This window comes from Pelobates fuscus, chromosome 8 (assembly GCF_036172605.1).
Source record: "Pelobates fuscus isolate aPelFus1 chromosome 8, aPelFus1.pri, whole genome shotgun sequence".
NCBI classification, from domain to species: Eukaryota; Metazoa; Chordata; class Amphibia; order Anura; family Pelobatidae; genus Pelobates; species Pelobates fuscus.
Window position 1 is genome coordinate 51,308,496 of NC_086324.1, and position 18,650 is coordinate 51,327,145.

The 18,650-nt window shown below is 40.7% G+C and overlaps 1 protein-coding gene across 4 annotated transcripts in view; it reads right to left on the reverse strand.

Moving 5' to 3' along the window:
* Positions 1 to 18,650, reverse strand: part of PARD3B (par-3 family cell polarity regulator beta) — a 1,021,205-nt gene that overhangs the window by 525,372 nt on the left and 477,183 nt on the right. For all 4 annotated transcript variants that reach the window (XM_063429810.1, XM_063429811.1, XM_063429813.1 and 1 more), the window contains one exon: positions 3,091 to 3,294. In XM_063429810.1, coding sequence (XP_063285880.1) covers positions 3,091 to 3,294 — 204 coding nt within the window. The remainder of the gene's footprint in view (positions 1 to 3,090; positions 3,295 to 18,650) is intronic.

Here is an 18,650-nt window from a genome sequence, read left to right on the forward strand (position 1 = left end):
CTGCTCCCCTCCTGCCTGTGTGTAGCATGGCCGAGCGGTCTGTCAAGAAGTGCTCACTAAAAAACCTGCATGCCGCCCCCCCGTGTTCCTCCTGTCATAGATGGGCCCCAGAGGTGGTATGGTCACCTAATGGGGACCCCCCGGCGGGCGGCTGTGTTCCCGGAAGAGGCAGCGAGGGCGCTGTGTTCTTCCTGCTCTGCTCCCTCGCACGCCGTTTGCTGATGCCGGAATATTATGTCATATAGCGGCTCCCGGCATCAGTAGACGGCCCACGCAGCACTAGGGAGCAGAGTGAACACAGCTCCCTTGCGGCCTCTGCCGCGAACACAGCCACCCGCCGCACTGAAGACCCACTGGACCCCAGGGACAGATTCACGACAGCTCTCCAGGTAGGGAGTCTGGGTGGACATTTGTAAATTTAAAAAAAAAAAAATATGAATAATGTGTGTGTGTGTGTCTAAATGTGTGTGTCTGAGTGTATGCGTGTGTCTGTTAGGGTATGTATATCTGTGCGTGTGTGTGTGTGTGTGTGCATATGTATGGGGGAGGAGGCGCGATGTGTGCGGGGGCGGGGACGTATGCGGTGGGAGGTAGATGTATGGAGGGGACCCAGGACGATGTTTGCACCGGGCCCCATGGTTTCTAGTTACGCCTCTGCTTGGAGTGTCCCATCAATACATTTTCACCTTCCATAACATTAAAACAAAACAAGGGAAAGAATTCCCGGCTGAAATACAGGCTGGAGGCAACACAAACATCTGATGAGCAGCAGAAAAACCACCTGCAATATGAACATCCAGCCACATACAATACTTTTCTTAGTAATACACATTTTGGACTTTAAATATTTTAAATGTATTGTCAGTGCTTTAATGCCCTTGAATCTAATTTCTATGCTATAATATCTTCTGTTGTTGAAACCTCCTTAGACAAGCAGATTACATTTAATCTTAAAAAGTGTTAATTAGGCATGTGCTGTACTCAAGATATGTGTAAAAACATATTTCCAAATGATTATCCAGATAGAAGAGAGATCCGGTACACCAAACAGTGCTTACTGCTACGTTTCTTCCAATTATTTTATTGTGTCAAATGAGGATATCCAGTGCCACTGACTACAAAGCACTTGCCGTTTTTCACTTTTCCCTTGCTAAAACACTGTACTGAAATGCAAGTTTTTATGCAAAATAGGGACTAGTACAAATACACCCCAGCATATTGGATTTCCAGGTTAGCCCTGTTTAGAGAACCCTCGCTCCTCTTCTAACTATGCTGATTGCCTGGGTCATTTGATACCTGGGGGTCACCTCTGTCAGTTAGGACCACGGTTAGTGGCCCCCGACTGACAGGAAGGATGTGAGCATCGCTCAAAGTAAACTCTGCTCAGTACTGACATCAGCAGAGGGAATCCCTTGAAAGGTGGGATTGGGTGGGATTAGAACAGGGATTATAGGTAGGATGAGGAGGATCATGGGTCGGATTAGCAATGGGATTACAGGTAGGATTAGAGGTGGGATTGGATTAAAGGTTGCATTAAGGGTCAAATTAGGTGAAAAGGTATATATGTGCGGTATCATTGTACTCGAGAACAGTAGCAGAATACAAATATGTGGTGTTTGCAATAGGGTGACATGCGTGGTCTGTGAATTTATCCAAAATAAAATGTGTGGAAAAGTACAAAAAATGCTATTGACTACATAGGCTGCAGGATGAATTTTCTACAAATATATACTTTTCTTAAAGGACCACTATAGTGCCAGGAAAACATACTCGTTTTCCTGGCATTATAGTGTCCTGAGGGTGGCCCCACCCTCATGGTCCCCCTCCCGCCGGGCTCTAGGGGGTGGAAGGGGTTAAACTTACCTCTTTCTCCAGAGCCAGGTGGGGGACTCTCCTCCTCCTCTCCGCCTCCTCGGCTGAATGTGCATGCACGGCAAGAGCCACGCGCGCAGCCAGTCTCATAGGAAAGCATTCACAATGCTTTCCTATGGACGCTGGCGTCTTCTCACTGATTTTCACAGTGAGAATCGCGGAAGCGCCTCTAGCGGCTGTCAACGAGACAGCCACTAGAGGCTGGATTAACCCTATTATAAACATAGCAGTCTCTCTGAAACTGATATGTTTATGGAAAAAAGGGTCAAAGCTAGCTAGACCAGGCACCTAGACCACTTCATTAAGCTTAATCAGGACAAGTGAATCCATTTTGAGTTTTTCATTTTATTTGAGCTTGGTGTGTTGAAATTATTGCATGTAAAACTGAGAGAAATAAAAAAATGTGTTCTTTAGGTTTTGTTTCCCATTTTTTTTATATTTTCTTCCTATTTAACATAGCATTATGTATACATATAGGGTATCAAAAGTAAATCCTACTCCTTTAAAACATTATATAGAATACATGTGGGTGCACTTAATCATAAAGGGGCAATGTGTGGTAGAATGAATGCATGGCAAAAACGCTTTGTATCATAAAAAAAAGGCCTTGGTCCTTAAGGGGTTAATGTACTAATCCTTACATAAATAATGGATGCTAAAATGCCTTAGAGACTATATGGAATCCCCCATTTTGCAATATTACAAAAAGCTTATGAAATATTCCCAAAGAAGCATGAAATACACTTTTATCGCATACAGTAAAAAAATAAAATAAAAATAAAAAAAATTCTAAAATTTGGTTTCTAAAACGGTCAAGTACTATTTTAGTGGGTAATTAAAGACCACAATATCAAAATTCTATTTCTTGGAATGCAGTTTTCTAAAAATGCCAACGGAATGTAAATATAGGCATGTCTGTCTTTACAGTTATAGGAATATAGAGCAATGCACGGAGCAATAGCAATCCAAAAAGAATACCTGTTCAGCAGTCATGGTTTCTATGTGGCACTATAATTTTTTTTTTTTTTTTTTAAATAAATAAAAAAAATACTCATTTATTTCTGGTTTTGAAGTGAGATACTGATACTATGATCTTTGTACAGCCACTTTTGGCATTTTCGGTTGTCGCTTTTCCCCTCAAGAAACAACTTGAAAGGCTGACAGAGGTCATCCATAGATCATAGGAGCAAAGTTTGTATAAGTGGATGCAGAACATACCTTCTTCTTCCTCAGGCCCGTCATATGACTTGTCGATGGCAGCTCGGAAACTCTCATTGCAGCCTCTTCCACGGACCATATGTGGTCTTGGTCTGTAGAATGGAAGCTCATTCTTCTTGACTTCAGCAACAGCAGTTTGCAGACTCTCAAGTGAGCTGGACTTTTTAAGCCCAAGGCGAGGACCTAGATCTTTTTCAGGAGACACTGAAATAAGAAGAAATTAAAAAATAAATAAAAACAACATTTAATGTTTTGATTGATCTAAAAGTGTCCTACATATTGAATTTGGAGATATTGTGGTGAATATCAAAAATTCAGTAAGTGTTTTATTTTTACTCTATACTACGAGCAATTTTATTTGCAATAAAGCCAATCCAAACTCCACGTTTGCTATGTCATTGGCTTACAAGACAGGACTAGATAACAGCATATCAACTGTGAAAACATGTAAAATTATTAGAATTACTATGATTTTATATTAATTTCAACCTAAAATATAAAACATTTTCAATTCATTGTTTTCATTCTACATTTTAATGTTAAGGTGCTTACACTTTTTAACTCTACCAGCCATTCTGCACATCGAGGAAGAGGTGCTGACTACGCAACTTCACATTGATCACATGTAGGACCTGACTGGTGGAAATCGCAGAATAGCTTCTCAGCCAGAGCTGCTTCAATACGAAACACAAGATAAAGACAAACGATTGGCATGGCCACCCAGACAGTAGTAACTGTTTTCCTTAAACTGTTCTCTACACTCTGCTTGTCAGAGTCAATAAACATGCAGGGATAGGGAGAGACACATATTTCTCTGTGTGAACTCTTATATTTTAACAAACAGTGACATCAGATAAAAGGAGCAGCCAGAACAAATCAAAGTGGGTGCAAGTCTTTGCTCAAAACACGAGTGCACTGATTAAAACATGTTTTAATTTTTTATTTAATTTTTTTTTGTTTATTAAAGGGTGTTCGGTACCAGAAACAACACTCAGTGAATAAACAAACATTCATATAAAACAAGAAAATAGTTAAATTTTTACGTGTAGAAAATCATGAATAAGGTCACACATTGCACTGAAGAACAGAAGAAAACAAATTAGCTGTGGGAGCGGTAGATGGCTTCTTTTTAGGTCAATTTAAGAACATTCTCATTAGCGAAAATCAAACATTATCATTCTGCATGTTTATATCAGTGGAAATAGAGTTTAATGTTCAAGTGTTTGATCAATAGCATTCATTTGTATTCATTAATGTACTTTTTCACTATTAACACAGCATTCTGATCTTTAATTAGTTAACAGACATGAATAATCATGACATAGTTTTGCTCTTAGAAGTTGTTTGTGAAGGGCATACACCAATTAGTTTGAAGACAAAACAAGTAGTCTCAAAATAAGGCGAGCGAAAAAAAAAAAAAAAACTAATAAAAAAAGAAAATGCAGGCTGGTGTTGACCAAAACCGAATGAGATTTAACTAAAATGAAGTGACAGGAAGAGAAAGGGATCATGGAGAAGACAGGCGGGAGGGAGAAAGATAGAGAAAAGAAAGGAGAAAAGGAGTAACAGGAGGGTCAAGGATCCAGGGAAAGACACAAAGACAAAGAGAAGGGGGGGAAAAGAGGGGGAGAATGGTCAGGTTAAGAAAGGCAGAGAGAGAGAGAGAAAGGGTAAGGTATGGGGACAAGCATAGAGAGAAAGGAGAAGAAAAGGTGATGGGGTAGAGAGAGAGAGATGTGGTTGCTAGGTCACGCAGTGCTCTTTTCCTTTGTTCGCTAATTGCTATACCAAAGCCTACTATTATTCTCAAATTAGCAAGTGCTGAAATGGATTTAGAGACATGATTTGTGCAGCCTTAGAAAGCTTTTCTAAATCAGCTGCTTCCAAGAATATCAGGTGTACAAGAGACCTGAGTGCACTAAAGGTAAAATAAAACATCTTCTTAAAGAAGTACTCCCTCTAAAGACCAGAAACCGAAGAAATTGCCTATCTCGCTTCATTTTAGCCGACATTGGTGATGCATTTATGCAATAAACTACATTTTGTACACAGTGTATAACAGCGAACTGTGTAAAGAAAATAATGAATAGAGCCTTTTATTGTGCCCTAAACCACTCAAAGCCAAGTCTGCTGCTGCTGCTGCACTATGCCATTAAACAGCACAAGGACCTCTTCCATCAGAAAATAAAGGAAATTCTCCTGAAATCCACTAATGTGCAACAGGCTCTCTTGAGAGTTCATTATTCTTGGAAACAGATTGCTAACCAACACGGGGCCATTTAAAGATCCCAGGTGCATCTGGGATGTAAACAGGATCAGAATGAATGTAGGAAGAAGTGTCTCATATACTACTCATATTTACGTGGAATATAGGCAGGTAGACCGATAATGAGGCAGAATAGACATACAGACATATAGCTAGGTTTTTATATATATATATATATATATATATATATATATATATATATATATATATATATAGAGAGAGAGAGAGAGAGAGAGAGAGTGAGACGGACAGACGGACGGATACATAGGATAGGATAGATAGCAGGGATTGACCGATTATTGAAGATGATATGCAAACATTTTTCTAATAATATGAATCGGTCTTGAAAGTTACCGATATTGCCGATAACATACAAGACTTGCCTTCACAGCACACCATTTTACATTTTCCAGCTGTCATCCAATGAGGCACCACATTGGGCACCCTCACGTCACCCTCCACTGCTGTGAGCAAACCACCCACATGTGTAGCGCGGCTCGAGCCAGGAAGGTGAGACAGTGAGTTTGGGGGCATCTGGCTACCTTTTGGAAATGATGCTATATATATGTGTAGAGGAAATATTTTCACTGAAATCATGTATAGTAATCTGTATTTACTGATTATCAAGAATAGATCATTACAACCCAGCTTGATGTGATATATGACAATGGATGAATATTTATTTATTTAATAGATGAGCTGCTGGAGAGTTTATTCACAAGGCCAACTAAACTATTCTGTAGAGCCTAAACAAGGACCACTGTAGAATGTAAGTCCGTACTGAATATGCTATGAATTAGGTGTAAAGTACAAACCCCAATTTGGTGGAACCTATAAATCTCAACGGAAGCTGCACTCACATTCACAAATAGAAAATATATTTTCTTCTCTTCTCTAATGTCCTAATTTTTATCCATTCATGTCTGTCCAACTGATTGTCCTTTGCCACCAGGGCCAGCCCTAGTGTCGACTTCCAGACAGCCAGTACCTGGCAGTGTAGTGATGTTCAGAGCTCCTGGGGAGATATGGGATGACTGCCGTCCACACTCTGAGTGACAGTGAGATGTGAGCACTTTAACGTTATTTGCTCTGTATCTCACGTACTGTAATGGACCTCAGCCTGGAGCATGCTGGGATATGACATCGCAGATCAGACCCGTGTTAGTGTAAGGATGACAAAGTGATCAGTTTTAAATGATCAGTTCCCAGTATTAAAAGTATTAAACAAGAAACATGCTCCGTTAATAGCAGATTTGTGCAGAAATTGTGTTATTTTTTCTTCTAAACTTTCACTATACAGAATATTGGTACCAGTTATAGGCAATGGGCCCAAAGGGAGTCCAATAATTGGCTCTGGAAAAATTATAGCGGTTGATCCCTAGTAGATACATTTAGAGAGAGAGAGAGAGAGAGAGAGAGAGATGATGCACTGTACATATACATGAAGGGCCAGATAGCATTAATCAGCACATAATGAAAAAATATCAGAAAATAACATTGAGCTCTAGAAACAAAGAAGCTTGAGGATACGCAAGGTTACAATATTTGGTTGCTGAGTATTTTGGAATTTTTACATTAATTAGCAATAAAGAAAATGATTTTTGTAACTATTTGTTCTCTCTTGCTTTACACTGGGAGCACACAATGCGATTTGTATCACGCAAGCTTTGAACGGGTTAAGGCTGAATGATCACTAGATACGGACAAGAATTGCATAAGTCATAAGGGAATAATTACACACGCCTTGTTGTGAAAAGAAGGCCATACAGTGGAATCCCATTTTCATCCTTTATAATTAAATAACACACAGAGAGTCATTTTAACTAATCCACCTAAAAGGTTAGTAAGGTTAGACGTTAAGATTATAACCATTAGCAAAAAATAAAATAAAGACACTTGATTGTGACACTTGAACACTAAATTGTTATGTTAATTATATATATTCATAAAACATAATTCCTCCTAGGCATAATTGGTTTCTTTAAGTGTTAGTCTGTGCAGTGCACAAGGATACAGAAGTAGATTCATGCAATATATACAGACCATACCCTAAACAGAAAATATTAACCCGCTGTCTCTAAAACTCCGCCAGTAGGGACACAGTATTCCATTACGGAACCCAAGTTGCCCACCCTACTTAGTCCAACTTCTGATAGGGCTATTCACAAACGAATCATGTTCAGAATTCAAACTAACAAAGTTTGACTGAGAGTGATATAAGTTAAAAACCACAGCAACCTGTAGGGAAACTCTAAAAGTGCTTTACTCAATCAAATCCTAAAATCCCTAACTGTAAGTGTAAATCCTGCTAATTGAGGTAGGATTATAGCACAGAGGTCTTTGCTGTACCCTTGTCATGTAGCACATTCTCATGGAAACTTCCCTGGGATGAGGCAATCATATTTGTAAATCTATCATTTCAAGACTTTCTGTTGCAATTTACTCTTTTTTATTTATTGTTTTTTGCATCTGTTCAACACACGGTGCTCTGGTACTTTTCATGTTGGCATTTAATTAAACACTACAACAGCTTGTATCCTATTGTAAATCACAATAACACTATGGGAACACCTTTCGATCAATTCCTGATTTTCATTAAACATGTTTAACCTCTAACGTGAGCTTAGAATTCAGAATGTATATATGGTTCAAATCAACAGAAGAACTATCACATCAGGATCAAACAAAGTACAGCATACATAATGTTGATAAAAAGGTTTTGCAATATGCCACAGTCTGCTTGAGGGGCAATTGTCATTAAATTTAAACTTCTCGTTAAGAATACTCAGCCATTCTGCCGAGATATAGGTAAGGCAGATGATTAAACCGGTGTTTCAAATGTACAGCAAGATCAAATGTCACTGCTGAATGCCAGTTACCATTCACTTAATTGTTTCTTTATACTCTGTGTTAAACACATTGTAGATGGCTGTGCTCTACTGCTCAATCGAAGAGATGTGTTGGGGAAGAACAGATTACAAAAATATGTCTCCCGAGAGATTTCTGCCAGTTTTCTAATTGAACAGTCTCAAATGGATAAGCAGTAAACATTCCACTAACGGGTGATTACTTTTGTCAGAATTTGCCTCTTTCTGCTTAGATTCTCTATAGATTTTGTTTGTTTAATTAGATATGGAAATGGGATAGTATGAGCTATAAGCGATGTAATAACAGTTTTCTAGTTCCAAGAAGGAAAAAAAAATCCCTTGCTTATATCAACAAATACAATACACATACAAGAGGTGACAAGTCAAAGGGCAGCCAAATGTTATTCAATGTAATTATTATAAATGCGGACTCATCACTCATTATACTTGGAAGAGGAGTGGTTTCAAGTGTAAATTTAACAATAAGACTGACCTTGAGCCAGTTATTCTATCTCCATGTGCTCCACACTCTGCGAAACAAGGGTAATCGGTGTGCAAAACAAATCAATTAAATAGTATCTGAAAACATACTTGGCCTATTAAATTCAATCTCTTCATTAGCGATATATTATGTTGTCAAGGAGAGCATAGCATAAGAGGGCTGACATTCTAGAGGGGTAAACAAAATGATTAATGGTTTATTTTTAAAATAGTCTGTAACAACAGTGTAGCAACCTGTACGTTGATGTTACCAAACAGCAGCTTTGGGGAACTTAAACAGGATGTAGATTTAGAGGGACACTATAGTCACCAAAACAACTTTAGCTTAATGAAGCAGCTTTGGACAAATATGAGTGCTGGAAGCGACTGTGATCGCTTCCAGCCGCTCTAAGGGAATTTCAGCGATGCCTCCTGCAATACCTCTCCTGACTGCCAGGCCGCTGAGTGATCGCTCCCCAGTCGCTCCCCCCCAGTGATCGCTCCCCAGGAGCCCCACGTGGCGCCCGGTAGTGTAGCATAGCATCGGAAGCAATCGGGCAGGCTTCCAATGCTCTGCCAGTATGCTAAGTGCCTCGAGGGGTCGAGGCACTCAGTGAAGTCTTAAACACTACATCCTTTTAGAAATATGTTGGGTTAATTGCCAAAAGGGACAATACATCAAACCAAAAAACAATCAGACCACAATACAGAAAAAAAAAAAAAAATCAATAATTTAAGAGCAATTATATATGGTGCACTATGAAATCTATTTGTCGTATGTCTACATACGAGTCCGTTAAATGCACAGTTTGTGTTGAAACATAAATATCATATTCAGATGAATTATCTTCAGCAGTTTTATCTCTGTAAATATTTTCGTTTCAGTTGATGATTGTTGGATCATGATCGAATGATAATGATTGATTTGTTTCGAATGTTTCCTTGTTTTTCAACAAAATATATAACTGCACACAAGTGTAAAACACCCAGTGATTTAACCCCTTAATGGCCGACACACAGAGAGTCAAAGCTATTTATTAACCCCTTAAGGACTGAGACACAGAGTCAGAGCTATTAAATAGAATCAATAAAATAAAAAAATAAAAAACTTAATATAATAAATGTGGCTATGTGGCTTCCAATATGGCGCTGCCTTTCTAAAGGCAGTGCATCATGGGGCTTCTGGGGGTGTCCCTAGCCTGCCTCATCTATGTTCTATGCCACATTCTATGTTTCTATGTAACATTGGGTGTTTCTAAACTCAGGACAAAATTTTGAAACGATTTAGCACAGGTGTTTTTTTGGCGGTTGTAGATGCGTAACAGATTTTGGGAGTCAAAGTTCAAAAAAAGTGTTTACCGTATTTTAATTTTATTTTTCATCATATTTTTAAAACATTTTATAGTAAATTATATGATATGATGAAAATAATGGTATATTTAAAAGATAATTTAATGGCGAGAAAAACTGTATATAATATGTGTGGGTAGAGTAAATGAGTAAGAGGAAAATTACAGCAAAACACAAACACCGCAGAAATATAAAAACAGCCCTGGTCCTTAACGGTAAGAAAATTTAAAAATGGTCTGGTCACTAAGGGGTTAATTATCTGCCATCTAGGAGTTAGATCACTTTAATTATAAAGCCCTAGTCACACCTCCCTGCATGTGACTTACACAGCCTTCCTAAACACTTCCTGTAAATTGTAATCTAATGTTTAAACCTTGTTTATTTCAAATTCTGTTTTATTCAGAATCACTTCTCTCCTACTCTGCTAATAGCTTGCTAAACCCGTCATGAGCCTCCTGTATGCATTTCAATCTCAAATTGCAGAGCAAGAGATGAAAACTTTCAAAGTTACATCTGATTGAAAATGAAACCATTTTGTTTACATGCAGGCTGTGTCAGTCACAGCCAGGGGAGGTGTGGCTAGGACTGCATAAACAGAAACACAAGTGATTTAACTTTTAACTTTATGCCAGTGAATTGAGCCGTGAGACTGCATGGGCACTATCTACACAACAAAACTGCGCCATTAAGGCAAAGATGTTTAGGTGACTATAGTGCCCCTTTAATACAATTATGTGGATAGAATAAATAGCGTAGAGAGACCTGGAATGTATGAACTTGCCCACCAGTATTTTATAGACATACTGAACATATAAAACAAATGGTAAAGAAAGTACTTTTGGGAAGCATTTCAATGTCAGATTCCCTAAGATTTACTTTGTTTAGCTCATGGCCTGACTGCTCAACCTTACTTTAGGCACATGAATCCATTATCACCAATACAACTCATCCATGCGCATAAACGTTCTGTTCTCCTGATCAATGTGCTTCTTTTGTTCAGGAGTTTTAATGAGCCCTATGAATAAACCATGTGACCTTTACCTGCTTATGGAACTCATGGACCACAGAGAGCTAACTATGTAGTTAACGGGAGCTAAGAGCCTTTCTCAAAAGCATTCTAATCCCAGAAGATATCATTCATAGTTTTAATATAAACCAAACTCACCATATTGCTCAATAATGCAATTATGACAGATAAAATAGCTTCTGACGGAAAAGTTTATATTTAACAAATTAGATCAAATTAAACACAACTCTCATAACCAACAAAATACGATTTCATCCATAACCTGTGTAGCAACTTTAATTTCCATTGCTACACCTCGAAGACTAAAGTGTTGAGGGCTAGATTGGCTGCTCAAACCAAGGCATCTCACCTTAAAGTGGTATTGCACATCCCATGAAATGTGCATAACTATTACACTTATCCATGCTGTGTGTGAAGGAAGCATACTTCTCTGGTAAGTATGTATTTGAATATGCACTGTTGAGTTTTGCCACTAAAATGACCATGTAGCTGCCTTAATATGAACTTGTCATCCACAAGATTTGTGGAAGATAGATTCACTTTCTTCATATAGCACTTTAAATTTGTACACCTCACCAAGGCAAGACTGGGGACAAAAATCAGCCCGGGTGTTTTTGGATGACAGCAGCCCACCGAGAAGGGGATGGGGCCAGATAGGGGGTGTTTTGTCATCACTCAAGGCTGATCCTCGACCTCACCTCTGCTGATGTTACGGAGGCAGTCACGTTTCCTGGGAATTAGACAGGAGTGATATTTCTAGAATTGTTATTCTTTTGTCCCTGTTTTGGGACTTTCTCTAGTGGCCATCTCCCTCATCAACATTTTTTTTTAATGGTAAACTATCTGCATATGTTATTTAAAAAATTTAATTTTCGGGGGCGGGGCCTGACTGTCATGCCGGACGGACGCACTCTGATTGAGCTCCGGCACATCCATTATCAATAGCACTGATTGCTATGCCGTGTACCCATATTGACGATTCTTTCCCATCCTGGGGAGTTCCTGAGATGATTGGGGTGCCCCAAAAGCGTGTCTTGATGTCCTCGGATGTCCACGCGGCCGGTAGTCAGCGAATCAGCATGGCGGCATGGTGAGCCCTGGGCAGTGGAGAAGCGGCCGATCTCCGCGCCTGGCCCGTGCTGCCGACTGGCACCCCGTTCTCCCCCCTTTGGACCGGTGGGGGTGATCCCGGTCCACCCTCTGGGTACCCCCTAAAAAGGCTGATGGATCACGGCATACCTGATGGATCACGGCAGGCTGATGGATCACGGCAAACACTCACCAAGCAACCCAGCATACTTTAGATGGCGGGCGCCGCGTCCTCCCAAGACTCCCACGGAGAAGCCAGCAACAAACACTGCCATTCGCACGGACTTGCTTCTCAGGCAAATGCAGAAGAAGTGCCTGATTACCACAATGCCCAGAGCTTAGATGCACACTGCAGGCTCTTGATGTGCGGCCATGCAGCAGGCGGGAGACTTGTATTATGCCCAGATTCCAACGGCACACAGCCCCAGTCCGACCTATCTTGGGGCAGGTGGTACAAGCGATGGGACTAACTCCAGAATCACACAGGGGCATGGAAACCCTGATGATCATAAGGGACTTACTCGAATGCTACACACACCACCACTCCAGCAGGACAATGGGCCTACTACTGGGATCCCAGGTGGCGGTCCCTGCCACAACCATACAATGCATAGACTTAAATCACAGCTGAGGTCTCCCTTCTGGCAATACCACGTATTTAACTCCACAGTCAGCATGTCCATATTTTCCTATCTCCTGCTGGGAATGTGTTTCTAGCTAAATGGGGGCCCCCTAGGGGTTAAACTCGTAGAAAAGATGTCTGTTTCATTCTCCTTGTAAAATACTCATGTCGAATAAATCCCTGTTTTAAGCTTGTATAATCTACCTTTTACTAACGTAGGGTCTCTAGCCTGTAATTTTCTAAGTCTTACAATACAATCTATAATTCAGCCTGTTTCTTTAAACTAAAAAAAAAAAAAGTGCAATTGTTTCATATGTCATGGCACTGTATGCAAATGTTTGACCATAATAAGCTTGCGGATGCTGTCGTGGCTATGCAAGCCTGTATGTTATTCTTTTATTGCACACTAAAATAAAGAATTAAAAAAAATAAAAACAATAAAAATGGTAATTTTGTGCTTGAATAGTTTGTGGGGGGGGAAACAAAGCTTATTTAGCTTTTAGTAGAGAACATTTAGGACTTTTCTAAAAATGAGCCAGTTATGTGATATATTGACAATGTCATTCTAAAACATAATCTGGAAGATTACTTATACTACCTCACTGTGTATATATTTTGTATTATTATTAAAAATATATAACGTTTATGTCCCCCCTCCCTTCTTACCTTTTCCTGGGAGGGTGGGGGGGGGGGGGGAACCATGTTGCCAGCCCTGGTGGTCCAAAAGGAAATCCCTGGTGTTCCAGTGAGGAGTGAACTCTACCCTGCAGTCCCAACGCTTTCCGACCTCATGAGAGGAAAAGCTGAAGGATAGAGCTCCCTTTGTTCCTCTCGCCATCCCCTGCCGCATCTCAGTGGCTGTGGGCCGGTGGGGAGATAGTTTGTCTCCTCACCGGCCCATTGAGGCACACAGCAGGGCCGGCACTTGCATAGCACTGGCCCTGCATGGGCCGGCAGGGGAGGTTCACTGAACTCACCTGTCTGCCTCGGCCCATGGCCATCGCGGCCCACCAGGCATTTGCCCGGTATGCCCAATGGCCAGTCCAGGCCTGCACATCACTGTTGGTTATCCAAGGATAACCTCTTAACAACTGTAAATGTATTTATACAGATGGTGGATATTGGGTAGCAGTAGAAAGTTGTCAAAATCATGACATTTCTAAGGGAAGATGCCCGGTAATATATGGAAAAGTAAGGTATTGGAAATTAGATTACTGTATAGACTGAATATATCCAATCAGAAAGAGATACGGTATTATTAATAAATACTCAGCACTGCATACTTCATAATCACTTGCACTGCTAAAGTAAATTATTATACTGCCTCAAATATAAGTGCAGAAATGAAAAGGAAAACAAAGGATACACCCCATGATGGCTTGCTGTTCATTGTTGAATGGTGTACAACCAGCCTAACGCTGAATGAGGGTGCCTGCAGTTTGACCTTCATTGAAAGTATGGTTAAGGCGGTGGGATTTTAATCAGCGTTACATTGTGTTAAGATGGTTTTAATACTGAACCATTAGACCAGGCTTCCCCAAACTCCGGCCCTCCAGATGTTGCTAAACTACAACTCCCATGATTCTATGAATGAAATATAAAGGGCTGATAATCATAGGAGTTGTAGTTCAGCAACATCTGGAGGGCTGGAGTTTGGGGAAGCCTGCATTAGACCAGGCCCGGACTGGCCATCGTGCATACCGGGCAAATGCCCGGTGGGCTGCGATGGCCGTGGGGCCGAGGCCGGCAGGGGAGATCACAGGATCTCCCCTGCCAGCCCCTGCAGGGCCAGCGCTACCCGAGCGCCGGCCCCGCTGTGTCTCTCCATGGGCCGGTAGGGAGATCAAAGTTCTCCCTCACCGGCCCAGAGACACTGAGATGCGGCCGCCAGCAGGAGAGGGAGGGAGGGAGGCAGGAGAGAACACCGGCGGAGCTCTAGCCAGCAGCTCCGCCGGGTCCTCTCACGAGGTCTGAGCGTTGCCGCGGTTATCGCGGCAACGCTCAGATCTCGCGAGAGTGAACTCTAGCCTCCAGGCTAGAGTTCACTCTCACCACTAGGACCACCAGGGAAAGAAGCTGCAGTAAGGATCCCCCCTCCAAGGCCTGATGTAAGAAGGGAGGGGGGATATTAAGCAATCTGCCCCACCTCCACTAGGACCACCAGGGATCAGGCACCCCCCCATGGAAACCCGGCTTCCCACCCCCTAAAGGTAAGAAGGAGGGGAGGGTAATTAATATAACTTTTTTTTATTATTATTAATAAAAAAATATTAAAATTTAAATACAAAATACACTCACACTAACAGCCCCCCCAGACACACACACAGCACCCCCAGACACACACACAGCACTCCCAGACACACACACACAAAGCACCCCCAGACACACACAGCACCCCCAGACACACACACCGCACCCCCAGACACACACACCGCACCCCCAGACACACACAGCACCCAGAAATACACAGCACCCAGAAACACACAGCACCCAGAAACACACAGCACCGAGACACACACCGCACCCAGAAACACACAGCACCCAGACACACACAGCACTCCCAGACACACACAGCACCCCAAGACACACACAGCACCCCAAGACACACACAGCACCCAGACACACACAGCACTCCCAGAAACACACAGCACCCCCAGACACACACAGCACCCCCAGACACACACAGCACTCCCAGACACACACAGCGCACCCCCAGACACACACAGCACTCAGACACACAGCAAACAGCACCTTCAGACACACACAGCACCCTCACTCACACACAGCACCCTCAGACAGACAGCATCCTCGCAGCACACTCCCACACATATACAGCACACGCACACACATATATATATATATATATATATATATATATTTATATATAATATATATATATATATTTATATATAATATATATATATTTATATAATATATAAAATAACCCTCAGTGAGTTAACGAAGAAAATTAGAAACCTAGAATGTGACGGCAGAAAAAAACACCCTCACACACAGCTCCCCTCTTACATACATACACACACACACTGCGCCCCTCACACATACAATACGTCCAAATATAAATATATACACATATATATATATACACACACACACACACACACTACAGCACCCCTCACACTGCACCACTACATACATTACGCTCCAGATAAACGCTAGATCCCTTACCCTATATGCACTCTTAATCCTCTACACACACACACACACACACACACAATCTCCTATACACACACTACATTCCTTGTCAGCAAACACATACAACATTCTCTAAACACACCCTCTCTACAACCCCTACACACACTACGTCACCTATACACACACACTACAGCCTGTATGCACACACTCGCTACATCCCATATAACACTATGCCCCCTAGCCACACATATTACACAATACCACACCACACTCTACACACACGCAATCCCACAAGCAGGCTCCAAACATATGCACCATGCACTTTATTGGCCCTTTTGTCCTCTGGTATCCCACTTGTGGAGAAACCAGAGACAATTTAAAAGCAAACACAGCGCAAGCATGTTTTAAATTAAATTTGCTTGCGCTGCGCAGAACAAATTCAGGGCCTTTTTCTAATGCCAGAGCTCTTCAGCGGGGCTCTGCGCATTGAACTAACATGCTCACTTTGAGAGGGGGCGTGCGTGCTTGTCATTACTGATGACAAAACACACCCTCTCTGTCCCTGCCCCCTTCTTAGGGGGCCGCTCTGATTGAAAAATGCCCGGGCCTAATTTTTTTCCCAGTCCGGCCCTGCATTAGACAGTCCCATGGGACTCCAGAATGTCCCTTAAATCAATCCCTATCCAAGCTAATTCAAAATTATTTCGACTTGACAAAACAACAAATGGACTTAAGTTCCCATTTGAAGTCAAAAGGAAGCAAATCAGGTGTCCTTAAAAATATTGAAATCACTTTAAATATGATAATTTGTTGAGTTATGTGGCCAGTTACGTTCTTACAGCTTGACCAGCAATGAATGCAACAATTAAAATGCAACAATGGTTTTACTCCTAGATGAAGTTCATCCCTGAAGTCATTAACAGGTTACTCTAGAATAGGTGTCCTCTCAAAATGCCATCAAAAAGAGTCAACATTCTTAGAATAAGTATTGTTTATAGAATACCCACTGCATCAACAGAAACCATTTCATCCGATGGCAAAGGTTATGATGGTCCAATGGCCTATCACAGGTCTAAAAACAAAAACTATTTAATAGAAATGTCACCTTGATCAAGCATCTATAACTATGGGTCGTGAACTTTGACAGCACTGTGTAGAAAGGACTAATACCGTTTCTTTCTGAACTGAAATAGAACACATTTTATAGTAATAATCAGCATTTATTACTCATTTAACCGTCCCAAAAACACTTGAAAAATATTGCAAATGAGCTAATGAATAACCACAAAAAATGTAATTCCTTGAAAGTGTAAAAAAGAAGCAGTAGGGGAAAAAAAATATCTCCTAAATGGCCATTTCTATCTTTTAACCCAAGTCATGGGCAACCACTTTACAGGATAACTTGAGCGTGAAATGAAAATCTAAAAAGACAGGGTCAGGAAAGTGGAAATATATATCTCACTTCCAGAGATTTAGCCTCAAGCTTTTAGTTCTTTATTTATTTTTAAATAGACTAGGGTGATTGCTGCATCGAGACATTGCTCTCGTTCTTCCCCTCCATAAATTAAAACACAATCACAAAACTCAATCTCAGAAACTAACGAGACAGAAAAGGAAGGAAGCTATCTTGTCTTGTTTAGTTTTGTTCCTCCATTTACCTGCTAACTCTAATCACACATTCTAACAGTCATCAAACCTACTGGACCTGCTTCATTGCGGTCTCTATTCCGTGCCATCCAATGCTCCAGTTTAGAAGGCCCTAAACACTGTTGCTATTGGTGACACAAGGGATGAAACATGGCTTAACTCTGTTAATAGATACAATTTCACAGCATTCCAGGCTGTGTTCATAAGTAAGTTTAAAATTTATAGACTTTAAAATAATGTGTCTAGAGGAGGTCAGGTTAAACGGTTGCTAGTAATAAAAGGAATCAATAAGGCACGGCATTCTTCTGCAGTCAGAAAACTGAATAAACTTCATCTAAATCTATTGTTCCTGTTCCTGAATTAAGTGAGCATAAAATCCCATGTTTGCCTTGTTAGGCACAATGCAGTCAATAACTCACAAAACAGCGGACCCAAGGAGTCCACTTAAAAAAAGCATGCAGGGAAAGGAAGCTTGTTGACCAAGAGGCAATTAAAATGCATGCTAGGTCCTAGAATAAATATGTAAGTTTTAAACTCATCAGAAAAGTACTTGTAGTACAATACAAACTCTTAGAACGGGATGAAAGGATGGAAAAAATAAGTAAAGAGCCTGCAAATTTCTTGATTACAAAGTCTCTTGAAATTCTCAGCCTTGCGTGATTTTATAACAATCTTTTGATATTTAAGAAATTAAACAAATGTAAAATAGGAGGCATCAGTAATTCAGTTACTGGAGTTTTAAGAAGCAGTGGTCGACTGGCATCCCCAGTAACTAGAAAGCCTCAAAACCCAAATTCTTTAAAAAATAAGCAGCTATTACATTATTAATTTATATATTATATATATATATATATATATATATATAAATATAGAAAAAATCCCATGCACTCATGCAGTTGTCCTATCATTTTGTCTGACCCTGAGGAAAGTCCCGAGCAGGGACTGAAACGTTGGTCACAGATTTTAATATGATTTAATAAAACTTTTGGATTTTAAAAGACCGGTGAGCAGCTACTATTTGGCATTTATATATAGATATATTATTATTATTATTTTTTT